Below are 18,043 nucleotides of genomic sequence, written 5' to 3' on the forward strand. Positions count from 1 at the left end.
AACATAAAAGACTGAATCACCAAAAGGCTAAGATTTAATAAAAAGTCTGAACTCCAGAAAGTGTGGAAATCCAAACAGGAGGCCAAGAATCCGGAATATGGAGCTCTATTCATAATAGGGCTGTCAAGGAATAAAAAAGGTTTTTTTCAAAAGGCTGAATGTGCATCAGCCCAGGCTGTTAATTCCACCGGTCTTTCACTCTGCTTTCCTTACGTTCAAAGCGGGAGCTGAACTTTTAATTAGGGCTTTTATACAGAGAAAGCTGTAGTTAAGGTTACACCGAAACTTCTCGTTAAGCATGTGAAAACAAGTTAATATACTAGAATATTGTCTTGCGAAGCTAAAACCTTTCGTGCTTTCCTACTGTCCAAGGGCATCTATTTCCTCTGATAGTTTGAGGAAAATCTCTTCAGCCATTTTGCTTATGTGAAAACACTTTCAACGTTTACAAGTTTTGAGAGTTTCTTTTGCATGCTAATTACTCTTAAAACAGCTATTCAGATATCTCCCAACTTTGCCTAGGGCTTGCCAGTTGACAGGTTAGCCAGAGGTGCTTTACTGAAGCCTGTCTGCCTGCTGTCAATGAAGACATTAGCAACCGGCTTGGGATAATTTCGCACCTAATATGCCCCCAAAGTTTGCTGTTTTAAGTATTAGACACTTATTATTACTGTTGTCCTAAATGTAGTATGGTCATTTTGCTTGAAAGGAATTGACAAATAATTGCTGACAGTGAAAAAATGACACCTTTAGAACTGCGGTTGCTCTGCCGAAAAATGGTACAGCATCTGTGTGCAGGTGAGAGTCAAGCCCGAACCAGAAGATGCTAAAGCATGAGGCTTAGCGCTCAAGTGCAATAAACTCTTCAATATTCCCTTCTTTCACCAAAACGTCAACACTACTGCCAGGTAATGCTGACAAGTCTTGAAAAACACTGATAGCAAAGACATTCGGAGTTCATACTTAGGTTAGAAATCAGAATGAATGGAACAATTCGGAGATCGAGGCTCAGAGGAGGCATTCACACAAACCTTTTGCTACCTATACTATCTGCAGTAGCTAAATTGATTATCAAACCAATTCAGTTGTCCTGCAATCCCTCCAAAAATTCTGAGATCCAAAGGCATACAATGTTCCTCAACGCAAAGACATAAGACAGATAGTATTTTCTCATGGCTGCAAGTCTCCTCTAAAACACAGCAGACAGTTACAACATGTAAGAGGAAGAATTTCAATCTGCATCAGTTCAACAAAAAGCGCAAAGTATACTTTATTTCATCTCAAATCTTTATCACGACAATGACTTATTCTGATGCGTTTCAGGCAATCAGATTTTTTTCAGTCCATACAAACGCTAATCATCCGTGAGTAGAGCTATCAGTCGGATTTGAAGTATCAAAACAAGCATTCAATGAGACATACCTCTACCCAATCTTTCTGAAATCAATTCTCAAGTGCTTGGCAGGTGATTAAAAAAGAATTGCGTTATTGTATTTGCTGCACAGTAAGCAAACCTCTGAGAGTCTAGAAATTCTTGGAAACGGTAATGTTTCTTACCTGAGTGGATAAGCATGTGTTGTTTTAAGTTCTGAATGCGAGTGAACCGGACCCCGCAGGTTGGACACTGAAAAGGTCTGTCTGGACCATTTGGGCTGGGTCTCTCTGTGCTGCTGGTAGAAGGAGCAATGTAGAGTTGGTAGGGATACTGAACGTTCTCCAAACTACAAAGAAAAAATTCACTCATTTACAAGCAAGCTAGAGGTAAAAAATAAGAAGTCTGGCCCGTGGAAATCCGACCCTTGAACACATTTGTGTGAAAGGATGAAAAAGACCGGCCTTTCGCATTTCTCTTTAGCTCTGTATTTATGCTGGAAATCTCTGCCTCTATAGCAATGCGTCTGACCTGCATCTGAAGTCTTATATTCATTGACTTTGCACTTCTGAACGAAACCAGAGAACAACCTCTGTTTCTTTGGGCAACGGGTCTGAGCAGCAGCTGCAAACTGAACTTTATTTTCCAGGCATGGGCATTTTGTCAAGCATATCGATGATTTACCATCAGCAAACAGTCCCCGAGGAAGAATTTAAAGAACTGAGCAAACTGGAAAGCAAAGGAGTATTTTGCAGCTTCAATATTTATGAATTAAATTAAAGCCGATTCATTTTCATTTCAATCCAAGTTCAATGAACAAACATTAGTATTTACAATTACATATTTCTAAGTTTCAAAAATTAATCGAATTGATCAATACTTGCTCCTTGTCTGATTCAATCATCTCTATGAGAATAGCTCAAGCGCTGTATTTAAAAAACAGCACACAGAGTACAATAAAGGAACAATTTAACTTTCAAAGTAATTTATTTAAAACTGACTAATTGCTCCTACATAGCCTCTAACTGCAAACTGTTTAGGGGAACTACAGAGTTACAATCCAAGTCCTCTGGCGAGGAACTTGCTTTGCTGAAGGGCATGGTGAAATAAAAACAAACCTGCTGGTACAAACATAGCAACAATAGGAGTTTGTACTTACCTGGGGTTTCCCTTTCCTGAGAATTAAGGTCTATATTTTTTGTTGAAATAGACATTTCAGCTTGCTCACAGCCTGATGGCAGATCAGATGTCACTGGCACCAGGGAACTGCTCTGACCCTGAACATTCCATGGCCAGGACAAGGCAATTTTAGTTTTACTAAAGTGTAACGTCTGAAATGTATTGAGAAGAAAGTACAATGATGTTGCCTGTTGCACACAGTCAGAAAGTCTCCCTACTGAACAGATCCTTTTGCTGGTCTGCTTCCGTCTTGAGCCCAGATTGCTGGTTTCAAGGTCAGCCTGAATTTGTGGACTTCCAGCGCTCAGGGGAATGAAATGTGCACTTTGCACAAATACATTTTCCTGCACATCTTACAAAAACCCACAGACCAGATCAGCACAGGAGGACAAGAACTAGGATCATCTCTTTACAATCAACACCTTAATTGCCTTTACCTGCTCTGGAAATGGATGCCAGTACAACTGTGAGAATTGGGTATCTGAATTCTGAGTACAATGATAGGTCTCAGTGGTAAAAGTTCCAGTTGTAAAATTTATCTGGAGAGAGAGAGAGCACCGGGCATCTCTCGATATACACAAGATAAGAGCTTCCTGCAGGAGGTTAGTATCAATCAGTCTGTAAAACCAATAAGGATTTCTAGTCTCACATGGAACTGGAATAATATTTGCTCTAAGGAAGAAATTTTATTGTCCTTCACTTCTTTTTATACACAGTAGGGTCCTAGAGAGCGGTGGAAAAGACAGATGCTGACAGACTTGTTGATCTTTGCTAAAGGGAATATTGGCAAGAGGGAAGTTCCCAGCTCATATCCTGGGCCTGGTGGAATGTAGTTCGCTGCCACTTATGGGTCTAAACCGGCCAACTGACGGCTCATCAAACGCACTTCAAATAAAGGAGGGTATTTTTAAACATAGGTTCTGATATGTCGAACCACATTTCTGACAATCTCTGGCAGTCCTGTTCCTTTGCGAGTTGATCACTAGATGAAGAACAGGTTTCACTCTACTCAGATGTGGAAACATTAGTTTTGTCTCTGGAGTTGGTATGACCATACACTTTCCACTTTTCTAATGAAAACTCCATCAACACAGACCAACAGACACGTCTGTTATCAAAAAAAAAAAAAAAAGTAATTTAAAAAAAAAAGAACAACACTGGAAAAAAAAAAAGCATAAGGCATAACAGTCCAGCTGCCATAATAGCATAATAATCAAATAGTCAAACTGATTTGGGCCCAGGATGGACAACTTGCCCCTCACGTGGTATTTGACAAATGTCACACACGCAGTCTGGCTAAGGGGCAAATCCCTTCAGAAAAGGTTTCCTTGCGCTCAGCTGACCGGAGAATTCACAATGAAAATTTTCACAGCTACGTGCAACAGAAGTGACAGCTGCAAGGCAGGGGTGACAAGGGGACAACTGGCTGGACAGCAAGAACTCCTGCTCTTAGGTGCACACATAGATAAACCCATCTAGTGTGCTCAAATAATAATGACACTTGTTTTTATACAACATTGAACTGGCTTTATAGAGAACCTCATCTTCTGTAACATGTTTCTTGGGTCCTTCCTCCCTCATTTCTGCGTTAGGGGATAGGGAAGAGGCAAAAGTGCATCGTGCTCCCACAGCTTTCTAGGGAGATGCTCAAACTAGGGCAGAAATTAGAAGCCACAGCTCTCCTTTTGTTTCCAGATTTCTCAGGCTAGCTCATCCCTAAAGCCTGTACTGGTGCCAGCTTCTCCGCAATGGAAACAGAAAGGAGAAGCGCTATGGGGACAATCTCCCTAGAAGAAATCTAAAATAAAGTTTGGGGGTTTTCCTACATAAAAGCTTCCTGATGAGAAAGGCTGGTTAAAGCAGATAAAATGTGAATCAGGAGGCTCTCCAGCGACCAGTGACTGGCACGTCTTTTTCCATCCTTACACTGCAAGCAGGCTGAAATACCTATTGGTGACACAACTGCGGACCTTAGCACAATGAAGAAATTACATGTGAAACACAATTACATTTTCCCTCCCCTGCTTCTTTTCCCCCGTATCTACTCAATTGTTCATGACTTGCAATTTGTGATAAATGTGGCATTTAACAGTTGAGATTTGCCTAACATCTCAGAGAATTTCTGTAACAGAGATAGGTTTAAAATGTTTTCACTGTAACGCTGAAGTATTCTGCTTGCAATTTTTTCTTCTTTTCACCACGAGATTATAAACATATTTAACTACGTAGAACTAAACTCTGACAAATGTGAATGCCAGAATGCTCAGTGAGCCTAGAAATGTTCTCTATTTGTAAATAACAATTATTTGAGAGAAGTGGAGGTTCTCGTTATATTGGATCAGAGATCTTTTGTAATTGAGCCTTTGCGACTCCTTTTTAAATGCAGCCACAAACTGAGACAGAGACTAACTGCTAAACCAGCCATGCCTGAATTACGGATCTATGCTAGAAAAGCGAAATATCAGAGAAAGAACATATCAAACTTCACTGTGAAACAGTAGCTTTAATACTCCAGTGTACCTATTAAGCTGACAACAATTACACGTGACCTGCTGTTTATGAAACACTGATTATGGAGGAGGATCAATAAATTATGTTAATTGTTTAACACAGAAACTCAAGAGATAAGATATCCTAAATTTTGAGATATTTATGATTCTTTCGACAGTGATAAGGATGACATACTGCAAGACCTTCAGATGGAACAGCCTTTTGCTCTGTTTTACGAATAGAAATATGATAAATACATACTCAAGTACATACTTTTCCATATAAATTTGCATTGTCCACTCACAACTGATCTTGACGTTTTGAAAATCTCTACTAATAAAGCAACGTACAACCTGGACTTAAACTAAAGATGAATTAAAGAAAATACCAAACAAGATGCAAGGGAAAAACTTTCTCCATCCGTACGATTTATTAACCAAGTTTTCATTTGATTCAGCTAGAGTTGAATGTCTGATTTGATTTAGAATCCTCTATTATCTCATTTTATGCACTCAAAACTGTGTGCCCAAATTGCTACACAGGGAATTTTTATTTATTTGCTGATGTCCCCGTCTTGAGCTTGAAATGGGAATTCAAAAGTCCAGTGCTTGAAGGGCTGTCACAGAATGCGCTGTCCCGACCTGACAGGCATATTCAGACACGCATGTGATAGAAAACCTCTTAGGACTTGAAAGCACCATTTTCCATATTTAACTGATTCATGGAATAAGTACAACCTTGGCACTTTCACTTGAATTTATAAAATAAATCACTTGGTAGAAAATTTTAGTTCTGGAGTCTGAAGTTTTCATAAATTCCCATAACTATTAGTTCCCTTACTGTTTATATAAACAATGTGCAAATTCTACTTCATTTTGCTGATGCTTCTGTTACTCTGAGACTAATTATTTTCAAACTTGGGCATAAACTAAGGCAAATATTCTTTCCTTCTCTTCACGGAACAGATCTTTTAGTGCGAATTTTCAGCATGTTAAAAGGATTTTATACATTTGGAATTTTCTATGCAGTTTGTACTGAAGCTCTGCAATTTTATAGGAAATTTCTGATTTAATCCACTGCTGAAAATATGTATGCCACTTGACTTTAGAACTATAGCTTTAAAAACCTGGACTAGTTCTAATGCAACATGTGCTCCGACTATCAATTCGAACTCGAAGTACTGGGTATTATTTTTATGGTGGGGTTTGTTAGCAGACAGATAAAATCTTCTGTGTCATACAAAAAATCTTATCTAGGCGGTTATTTTCCCTTCAGATTTAATCCCACAATGGGACAGGTTTTAGATGGAAATGGCAGGAAAGATTTTATGAGCTATGAAAATGCAGCTCTTGATAGTTATCTCTATGGGGAGTTTCACTTGACACAGTTTCTGGAACAACTCCCAAAGGTTCACACTTCTTCCTCAGATCCACTTGTCTAACAAAAGACTATGCAAAAGCCAGCTTGTCAATACTTTAAAAATTTTGCTTAGAAAGGGAAGAGCTAGCTATACGCCATACTTGACACATACCACAAAAGCAAAGGAATAAAAGTCAAACCAGTTGTGCATACTCTTGTACGCCACTTGCAGGTACATCAGTTTGCTCTAACAGAACTATGATACATATTCAGCCAAACAGACCCATTTGAGTGCTGCCTTCTCTGCCAGCTTTCCCTTATAAGGGATTCCCTTGATAAATCACGCATCCCAGCGCAGCAAGAGACCGCTAAATATTTACACTAAGTGACAGGCAGCATCTTGGTAAGAAGCTACAGGCAGAAAGTTTGGGAGAAAAGATTTAAGGCTGCTCTGCCTGCTCTGTGGTTTATGGCAACAGTGATGTCACGTGAAGCCAAGACTCTCTTCGTTTTGTTGCTTTTGTGGCTTTATGTCAGCTTTAGCATGCATGCAACTACCACACCTGTTTCACAGTAAAGATTTTTTCATTATTATTTATTAATAAAGAGCAGTGATGAAGAAACAGCAAAACCATGACTATCTTTCTTCACCAGTGTTGCCTGGAAATAGGCAGGAAATGAAAAGCACCAAGTAAGCAAATTCTGACTTTCACCACCTACATTCTTCTAAAGCATCTGATCCTTCAGGCACTGATTGTACTTTGATCAACGCACAGAAGTAGATGTACGAACAACTAAACGTTCTGGGATGAAGGCTGGGTAGGTCAATTACAGCACAGCACTTGCTGCAGAACACTTTGCACACTACATTGGTACATACCGATCATCATCATCTGCATGAGCGTTAGTGCCAGAGGTACTTTGGAGTGTGGGTAGTCCCTCCGTAACCCCCTCATCTATTGAGCCTAGGCAAAGAAAAAAAGGGCAATTTAATGCAAATAAGTGTTCAAAAAGGGTTGGCGAGGCAGGTAAATACATATAGAGCTTGCTTTCCCAAATCTCTGAGAGACACTGCTTCCTGGGTGATAAGATACAAAAATTGCCTTGGGAAAATCATTTAGAAAACCCAGAAGCAACGTGTTCCAAATCACCTTCTTCTCAGCACAGAGTATCCAGTAAATGGACAACTCGATAAAGGGCAAATATTTGGCACACCTAGAAAATGGAAAGAATCTATGTTAAATACAGCCAGAGTTGTCAAAACACATCCAGTACTAACATTGTAAAGCATAAATGTTACCTTCACCTAAAGGGACTATTTCAACAATTTTCAAGACTTGTTGAGCAATAAAGAGTTCAATCCTGCTACGCTACGCTGCTTTTGTGTTCCAAATCTTCCACATATATATTCATTGATAATGCCTTCATTTATTGATAAGACGCTGAGACAGGAAGAGTCCTCTGAGAAATCAGAAATGCAGCACAAAAGAGACCAAACATCTGTTTGTAAGAGAAATGTATACACAAAACCATTCCAGAGCTTTGGTTAGTGTCCCAACAGTCAAGCAAATGTAGCTCAAGTGGGTTTTAGGAACAGAATCTAAGGTAAATGCAGCATTAAAGCAAAACTATCACTTTATTCTCCTGATGTGGCTGTTGCTCAGATGGGTCTCCCTCGTCACCACTTGGCGTTTGGCGTTCAATCCTTGTTTAGGCATATTAATCAAGGTTATTTTGGCCTGATATCACCAACACAGGGAGGGAAGCTGACAGTACAGTACTAAAACAATTCTAAGAACTGGTGCACACCCCCTGCCAATCATACCCCGTGATAAAAAAAAATCCTCCGGTTTGGTAAAATGTTACCATTTAGATAAACCATGTTTTGTTCCCTCTTTAAGCTGACTGCAGAGAGCAGACTGGATCTCCTCACATTCCTCCTTTTCCTCTGGTGGAGTCTATGGGTGCAACCGGAGATGATAAAAATGAAGGACTGAACTCCGCCAAATTTCAGAAGGGTCAGAATTGCCGTCATTCCTCTCCAAAACAGGGGCTCCCAAATCATGACCTATGTATGATTAGTAGCACGATAGTCACTTGGAAGTGGTAATTCCATCTTGCCCCCTTTTCCCTCTGTTCAGATGGAATATTAAGCACGGCTTGAACTTTTCTGAACAGCCAAGCAGCCTTTGGGTCTCTACCACTGAATCCATGTGAGATGACAACTGACGGGGGAAGGACATTTCTCTCTCTACACCTACAGCCTGAGAAAGAGCACAGCTTAGGACAGTGGTAGGAGCTGCTCTTGCTGCTATGGCAAAAATAATTCTCTTTTCTTAGAGGATGCTACATGAGCAATCTGAATTTGGGAACTCTTCTCTAAAGCACACTAGGAAAATCCAGTATCATTAGGTCTACAACAACAAACGTCAGACAAAACAGAAAAACAAATAGAAGGAACAAAGACATGGGAAGAGAAGTAGAACATGTGCTTCTATTGTCAAAAGGAATGAGAGTACTGTCTCCAAAAAAGGCTGTCCCTATAAAGGACAGTGTGTTCTTAAAATCCTTACTGAAGTGAAAGATTACTGTCTTAACGTGACCCCATGTTATGGGGCCAGTGATGGGAAGAAACTTGCATCTCTAGCAGTTTCCAAATAACACTACCAGAATCAAAATTTATAATTTTGTTATGAGCTGACAAACTATGTTTGGGAACTTCAGCGACTACGCAATCTATAAAGTTACAAAAGTTAATCCCATTTTGATGTATCCTTCTTTCTCCTGAAATACTTAACCGAAAGTCCACTGAAAAATAAGCCAAATTGCTCTTCGATTTAATTTTATACCCTCACCTCTCAAATGGAAACAGTGTTAATAAGTTATGAAAATATCTTCTCAGACATAGCTATTGTTGTAACCATAATGACTTATTTACCAAGGCCCTGCTTCACGTCTCCTTCCGTATTATAAAGTGCTTCCAAATATAATAAATTGCAAATGAACAATTCTTGAAATTGCCCAAAGAGTGAATAAGAGGTTTTTGCAATATCAGGAAGAGAGGTAGGAATGCTTTTATAAACGCGCTATAAAACACTGAGATAAATATATGCAATTATAGGAGGAAAATATGTTCAGGGAGCAGAAAGCTGCACTTTAACATATCGTGCTGCCTCCATTTACTCTTCTTATATTATTGCATAAGGACATACATCTTTGGGATGTAAAACGTGCTTTCTAGCTACAAAGCGTGCCTTATCATATATTAGGTACATGTGAACTGTGCTAAAAAGCAAGAGCACTGTTTCTCTTTATGGGAAAATGCGAATAAAAACTATTCTGAGGATAGTTAACAATGTTATGCAAATACCACTAAATATTAATTCAAACATATTCAATGCCAAAGAACAGATTTGTGCTTTGAAGACTTTGGCCTAGCACATTTTTCTTCTCTCTGTAGCCATTTTAAGAAGAGCTTGCTGTACTAACATCCTCAACGATAGACATTTGAGTTTAAACATAATCACTAAAGCCTAAGACCCTCTGCCCATGCCATATAAATGGTCAGGTACGGGACCTCAGTGGTACAAAACCTAGAATAGGACAAAGAAAATGTAAAACTTTCCCAAAAACATGACATGGCTTCTAAACAGATAACTTTTGAAGATAGCTGTGCAAAGTCGCTTGTCAACAGAAATCGCTTCACAGATGAGGAAACTGGCTCAAGCAAGAACAGAATGCAGTAAGGTGCCTGGTCATTGGAATATGTTTTGAAGTATTTTTTGTTTAACACTAAGATTCTCTTAGAAAAGGAGACTTTATAGCACTCAGTGGCACCTCTTCCTCTACAATTCAGTCCTATTCTCACGTCCCAATTCATTCAAGCCACTTTTGAGTATGCAATTTTTCTGATATTTCTAACTCAAGAGATGTCCTCTGAAAATTTCCATAGATCATATGCTACTCACCGGGAATCTAGAGTTTACACCCGGTTTGTTCTTTTAAGCTGCTTCAACATGATATTTACAGTTGGTAAAACCCCCTCCTTTCACTTGATATGCTATTTATAATTTTCCCTAACCATTATTTCTACTCGTTCTATTTTGTCTGTGATGGTACAATTACATTGATGAAATAATTTGCATCTCTTATCACATGGCCCCGGCAAGGCCTTTCCAAAGTTCCTCCTATGCGTCAAAAACTGAGTCAAACTAAACCCGTTCTTGAACGAGAACCATTTTTCCTGGAGACTACCCAGCAAAGAAATTGTTTCTTTTAGTTTTTAATCTATGCACTGTTTTGGCAAACAGTTATATTAAGTTATATTAAGATATTAAGTCTGTTTCTCAGAAAAGGTAAACAGCCTTGTCTCCAGTAAATAAAACATTTTCATTTGGAAAAAGCAGTACCAATCTAAAATATCAACACATGAGCTATACAAACCAACGAACAAAACCAACAACATAAAGTCTGGAAGGATGGGATAAATGGAAAATATTTTCATTTCTTTTTAGTGAGTATTACCTGAATAGTTTAACGACATTGATTATATATTGCAATACTGAAATGGTCAGACTGATCTAACACTCACTTTCTTCAGAGAAGGCACAGTGTTACGCTGACCAAACAAAACAAATAATGCAGGCTACTAGACTACATTTATTTACTTTGTTGTCATTTATTTATTTAATTAACTGAAACAGCCTTTCATGTATACATTATTTGAATGAAGCAGACCACTACCTTTGCCATTCTTACGGTCTTCAAACAAAACAGGCTTTATTAAAAATCTTTCAGTAAACAAACTCCACCGAGGTCAAGCCACTTAACTGAAAGCAAAATAGCTGACTTAGGCACAAATTTGGTAATTAAACTAGAAATACTGCAAACCCCCTATCTTCTGGCATACTAAAAGCCATTCGATGCATTCTGTGCAAAGAGGAAAAAAAGGATTGCTACAGTAACCTTTAAGTATTAGCTATTAATAAACAACAGCTTGCTAGAAGAACCCAAAACTGGCTTCGAATTGTCTTTCATGGAAAAAAGGTTTCTCTCTGCAATTGGCAGTATTTGAAGAGGCAACTTGAGAACCAAATCCCCGAGAAATGGAAAGATTCTCAATATTATGACTGTGTGGTTTTGTTTTCGTCTGGGGCATTAAGATGACAGTGTTCCACCACTGCAAATCCTCTTACAAAGGCTCTCTGTCATGATTATACAAGATTTTATGGCTGATGCAAAGTACCGTTCTATCCCTCTGTGGCTACAGCCACAAGTCTTTCAGATTTGGTGTTGCAGCTCAGCGGAGATCGTGTCTTTTGACACTACTGAAAACATAATTATCTTCCCCAGTCAAGCAACTAGGGGCAAAAAGGGGTTATCAACCTCTCCTGAATAAGGTCTACCAACAGGCTTACCTTTCTTAGCTGCCTTCTGCAAAGTTATTTAAAGAGCTCCAAGTCCTGCCCCCCCATCGGGGTTTATATGTAACATCTCATAAAACAGGAGGAAAAAAAAAGGCAGTTTCACAAAAGCAAAGGATGAAAAAACATGAAGCTTATTTCCTCCGGTAAAATCACAAGTGCGCACATGCCAATTTGTACATATATCTAACCCCAGAAATGGTCATACCTATAGAGGAAGACTGTGGGCTGATCAGGAGATCTTCCTGCACTTGCTCGCTTCCTGGCACTGTCTGTTGATCGCTCAGAGAGCTCTGGGATGCGCTAACAGGCTGCGATACTTCCTCGTGAACCTCCTCATCGCTTAGCCTTTCCACTTTGACACGCACGTCTTCTTCGATCACAAGGGGAGAACTGGCTTTTGTGCTCTCACAAGTCACGTAATCTGCAATTCTTCTGTTGGACTCGGAGGGCCCAGGCATTTCCAAAGTCCTAGAGTTCTCTGCCTGCTTCACCTTCTCAGACTGAAGTCTTCGATCAATCCCAAAAGGAAAAGTCCAGGGAAAAGCTAAGGACGAGTCCACGGGCTGATTTCTGGACTCCGGGTAAGAAGTTGAAGGATTCAGCACTTGGGGGGAACTTGTTTGTGTGTTACACTTAAGGGGGCTCTCAGGAGACATAACGATGTAGCTTTTGCGCTTTCTTCGCGACTCTCGGCAAACAGGAATGGTTCTTTCCACTACACTGCACTCAGAAGAAACTGGAGAAAGGCTGCCGTCTCGAGAAGTAAAATTGCAGTTTGCACTGTTCTCCTGTCCTGCATCCAGCACCTTCTCTTGCTGGCTGTTGGGCGTATTCCATAAAATGCTGGACTTCATGAATTCTGAGCACGTGCTAGCAACGCTGAACATCTGCATGTAGCTGGCTGCAGCCAACACATCAATAATGTTTTCTGTATTAATAGATAGCGTTGCTGTGTAAGCATATTCCAGGAGAGGTATAAAACCAGTCACTGTCACATGGTGCAGGTCTAACACGCTCTTGCTCTCATCTTCTGCTTGCCCGACGAGTTTGGAACGGAAGAAGTCGCTGCAGGCCGCCAAAACCACCTTGTGCGCCCTGAAGATTTTGTCCTGGACGCGGATGGTGATATCACAAAAATGTCCATCGTTGCGGAGCATGTTCAGCTTTCCCAGCATCTCCTGACTGTGAGCAGGGGAATTATGAGTGAATGTTTTAACACCCATTTTTTCACTTTTCTGCTAGCGTTCTTTCCACATACGAGAGATCACAGGTATCCTGCAACAAAGAGGAAAACTGTCATTTTCTGAAAGCATGTCCCTGAAAGCAAAAGCGAAGTGGCTTCATGATTATAAGACTCCGTACGAAGAAAATTCAGCCGAATCCTCTAGGGTCAGGTTTTTCTAGGATCCAGACTGTGCAATGAGCTCTACAGAAATGCAATTACCTGCTTATAATTTTCAAAGCCGCAGATGAAATTATTTGCAATCTATCACTAATACCATCTTCAACATTTCTGCTACTGCCCACTCAAAACAAATTCCTAACACTGTTTAGAGAAAAACAAATGTCTGTAATACTAAAAAGAAAGCATTTTTGAAACTATCATCCGTGCAAGAAACCTGTATTTTTATTTTCTGGGCTCAGGAAACTATTGCTCACGGTTCTTAAACCTCACAGACTTTGTCGAATGTTTCTTTTAAGTGGAAAAGACATTAGCTTGGGTTCACTTACGAGCGTGCAGGAGCAAGCAAATCTCCCAGAGAAGGTATTTAATATGAGAAAAGCTTTAGAGAAACGAGAGCACGAATTTTCAGAGTTCAAGCTAGTAAACATAAAATAACAGTTGCCAATAGCTCTGCTTTCCTGCTGTAGTGCAGGTACTGATTGCCTAAAGCTGCTTTTAATAAATGGGTTTGGACTAGGATGAGAAGTTATTGAAAATTCCTTCCAAAACACAATGGATTATAAACCTCAAAGGAAAGTTTAGGTTTAAATCAAATACACACAAATTGATTTTATATATGTGATAAATAATACAAGGAAGGCAACTTCTTTCTTCTGAAAAATAGAAAACTGCCTTCCTGGGGACCAGTTCAGGGACTCTACGCCGCACACTGTCCGCGAGTTTTAAGTTTGTGGCAGCATCTGAAAACTAAATGCCTCTGATTTGAGGAGGATGAAGCTGATTCACTCTCTCTGCGATACACAGGGGAAAGACCCTGTGCCAAGCTAGGCGCAGTGTGCCCAGACATCCTCTGCTCCTGCAGGGGAACTTCTGCGGCCACCAAGGCTGCCTCTACTTGCAGAGAGCGGAGCATCTCCAAACAAGGAAAATCAGCTCCTGGCTCTGCTCCAATTATTTCTGAATTATTTCATTGTCAAGGAAACATAAGCCACCAGGTTTCACCTGCTTAACTTAAGCCCCCCCACAAGCCTCCATGAAAAGTCTTCTGTGTTCCACATGACTCAGACAATTAACATGATATAGAAATATCATCTCGGTAAAGCTGGTGGTTAAACATCAACAACATAATTGGATCTGACTATTTCCTGGAGTCAGCCAGCTTCTTCACATCATCCTTTCCCTTACACGTACGCAAAAACATACCACGCTTGCAAATTGCCCATGTGGAGCTTCGCAGATACAAAGAGCACTGCAAGTTTGGAACAACTGATCACAAATCTCACCAGCTTTAGCACATATTTAAACGGCAGCTGTCAGAGCCTACCTTGCTCTACAGACATTTGCACTTGGCGGCTTCTTGTTCCTACGATTTCACTTCTGATACTGCAAACCCTTTCAGACAGAGGAAAAATATCTATTCGAGAGAACAGATTAACTAACACTTAACAATATAAAGTCTGAGTGAAACTATAAGGGCCATTTGGATTTAAAATGAAATTTCACACTCCTGCAGAGGAAGAAGTTAAGCACAAGCAAAACACTCCCTTCAGCGAAAGAAAACATATTGACCTCAAGAGGCATCTGAAGACCCAGACTGACTGTTCTCCAGCATGAATCAAATGAAAAGCATAGTTAATTGATCTCAGACCAAAACACTACAGTAAAATCTTGTAACAGCATATTCTAAAACGGCCTTGGGATACCCTTCCTTCTGAATTCCCAGTCACTGCAGCAATTCCTTGGCACGTCAGAAGTCCGGAAGTACTTCTGTTCAGCAACTGGCTACAAAAAGAATAATACATTTGCAAGGACTATCAATGGTATATCTGGTATTTAGAAATAGTACCAATACATAATCATAAACACGGAGAAAAATCTAAGCAAGCAATACGCCCCATTCTTATACACCCAGAAGACTAACCCATTTTCCTCTGTTCATCCGAATAAGTAATGTTCATCTCTCCAGCCTCTAAGTGGGAGAGCTCTATTCTGCTCAACTCCTTCCAACCCTGCTCTGAACCATTCCTTGTCCTGCTTCCCCCTTCCTGCCCGCCTCTCCCCTCTTCTGGTTTCCTCTCCCCTTCTCCTTTCATCTTTTGCTTCCTCGACCTTGATCTGGTTACAGAATTTAAAATAAAATAGCGGAAGTCAGTGATGTGCAATAAACTGATTTAAATTTATTGCAGGAGCAGCGTGCCTGCCATGAATGTGGGGTATTGCTCCGTTAAGTCACTTCTGTAAAACGACCTTCCCCCTCATTGCGCTGACACCACCATTCAAACAAGTGGCTCCGACACAGGCTTCACTGGGGACAAAGGACATATGCGTATGCACACTATTTTCAGAAAAATCAAAAGGGGTGTGCTGAGGCGCGGGAACAATATCAGTTCCTTAGAGTTAATGAGGTAGTAAAAACATCAAATATTTTTAGAAGGTAATTTAAACAATATGAAAATATTTTCCACATGAAAAGATGAGCATGCTAAAGCTCTGCCACGTAATAAAATGGCTCAATTCTCTTTATTAATCTTTCAGTGACATAGGGCACTTTTATAGCTGCACTAAGTCACAGTGACGAAAAGAGAGTAAAGGGCTGCAACGCTACAGCTTCACCTCAAGTCCAACATCTTTGGATCGTCATCATTTTGAAATGACGTTTTGTCACGTCTTATTACTGATTATTACCGATCGTTAGACAGCCCACGACAGCAGTTGTTAGACTGTAAGGTACGGGGTGCTACATTCAGGAGTGATTAAAGAACCATAAACTAGAACTAAGCATAGACAGTACCTTGGGAGAGTTTGAGGTGGGGAATTCAAGGTGCACACATAAACTAAGTGGGAAGTGGGTTGGCGTTGGAAAAGCTCTTGTTCATCTTTGAGCCACAAATCATCAGTGATTCTCTAAGCAGGGTCTGGGGTTGGTATCAAAGAAAGGGTGGCTCGCTTCTCCTCCCAACCCCCACGCACATGTTTATGCCCTGGCCCACGATGCATTAAAGTATTTCACAGTTGAAGAGAAACACGGTGACATTTAAAGATACTTTCCAAAGTTTTCAAAACATTCTCAGCGGGACATTTCAGCCCATATTTAATGGGCTGTATTTAACTTTGCTGCAGACACTTGCAGTTCGAGATAATGCTTTTTCCAGCACGCATTCCTGCACTGGAAATGTGTGGGGATTCACCACCGCAGCGTGGATCCCCAGACAAGGTGAGAATTCAGAAGTGAGCACTTCAGGACTTCCAGGGCGAGGAGAATTGTCTCCACTATTAGCTGAAAGCAGTTTGAAGGTACGTGCTACCGTACCAAAGACTTTGTACAATTCATTTGAAAATTAGTTTGGTTTTTTTTCTTTTTTAATCCTACAACCAGTAATGTAGACCTGACCTTTAAGTAGTTCAAAGTAATTTAGCTCATTCTTACTGTTTCATGGCTACAGAAAAACAAGTTTTAGCAACAGTTACCAATTCACATACACTTTTTTTGAGACAATGATTAAACACACGTCAAGTTTCTGTGCTTAGAAACAGTAAAGGTGAAAGTGTACACTATGTTGTGTAAATGGAAAAGAAAAAGTAACAGAATTGAAAAACATTGTTTATGTGACCTGCCTCCTTCAGTGTATCCAAAAGTTAGCTTCTTTTTCCCCTCCTGCCTAACCTTACGGCTCAAATAATTGGTTTTGAAACATAGTATCTATAAAAATCCTGGTTTTTTTCTTTGGAAAAATCAGTGAAGTAAACTCATAAAGCTTCAGTTTCTCACTCAGCTACATCAGTTTACAACAGGAGTGGATAATTTTTAGCACCACAAAATTACCAACCCACCTCTACCCTCTGTGTCCTGGCTCGTAGCCACTTATAAAATATTGTGAAAACACGAACTTTTCTGAAAAGTTCTAAACCCAACAAAATTCAGACTCGTAAATGCAATGTTGGCTTTAGTGCCCAACAAAGCTTTGGAATTTCCCACCCTCCTGCTCGCCAGCCCTCCGGGTACATTCATACAACTGGGAGGTCATGGTGTAAATCAGATCACTTATTATCTTTTCTTGAAATTTTATTTTTAACCCAGACTACTTCTTAGCCACTGGTTACAGCATCATCCCATAAACAGTCGTAGCAACCCCGGCACAGAAAAATCTTCTGCGGGGATAAAACCGTGACCTGAAAAGTCCTCAAACAGCTCAACCAGGAACAACGTACAGCTACACCCTTAGCAGAAATATTAGTCTGATAACATAACTTTGACAACACACCTCATCTCTATTCCTTCAACAGATAATAACTGGCTGCTCTGAGTCAGGAGGAAAAAAATCCACCTTATATCTGTCAAGATCTCCCTGTGCTACACAGGTACCAGCACCTCCTGCTCCCTCAAACTGTCTAACTGGTTAGTATAATTAAGTTTATAATTGAATTAGAACAACTGCTCTTAGTGTGTACTTAACTTCAAGTTTGCTATTTCTATTTCAGAATTGAAACGCTTGTGTATCTAAACACGCATCTGTTTCCCCCAACACCAGCTGGCCTAATAAAAGGTACTGTCTCCCACTACAAATCTTGCCTTGCTTCACTTGACAAAACTGCTGGCTGGAGCTGCCAAGCTGTTCCCCCTTTCAAACGAATCAACACCAATTTCTAAACCTTGTATAAAACCGTATTTTAAGTGAGGTCAGTAAACCTAGTTTGAACTCAGCCCACCACTGCCAAGCCTGATGGTATTTATAAAAAAGAGAAGGCAAACACAAGGTTTCTGTGCTCAAAATTACGTCAATGTGCAGTACTCGCTTTGGTGTACTGGAATGT

The 18,043-nt window shown here is 40.1% G+C and overlaps 1 protein-coding gene across 9 annotated transcripts in view; it reads right to left on the minus strand.

Moving 5' to 3' along the window:
• ZBTB44 (zinc finger and BTB domain containing 44) overlaps positions 1-18,043 on the minus strand; it is a 47,505-nt gene that overhangs the window by 15,562 nt on the left and 13,900 nt on the right. For 7 of the 9 annotated variants that reach the window (XR_012583984.1, XR_012583983.1, XR_012583985.1 and 4 more), the window contains exons 2-4: positions 12,032-13,101; positions 7,281-7,365; positions 1,558-1,721 (exon numbers count right to left, since the gene is read on the minus strand). Coding sequence is in view for 6 of the 9 variants with exons in the window: in XM_074560843.1 (XP_074416944.1) it covers positions 1,558-1,721; positions 7,281-7,365; positions 12,032-13,049 (1,267 nt within the window). In the remaining 3 variants the exon portion in view is untranslated. The remainder of the gene's footprint in view (positions 1-1,557; positions 1,722-7,280; positions 7,366-12,031; positions 13,102-18,043) is intronic. The other 2 variants (XM_074560841.1, XM_074560840.1) reach the window with 2 other exon arrangements.

This window comes from Larus michahellis, chromosome 17 (genome assembly GCF_964199755.1).
Source record: "Larus michahellis chromosome 17, bLarMic1.1, whole genome shotgun sequence".
Classification (NCBI taxonomy): Eukaryota; Metazoa; Chordata; class Aves; order Charadriiformes; family Laridae; genus Larus; species Larus michahellis.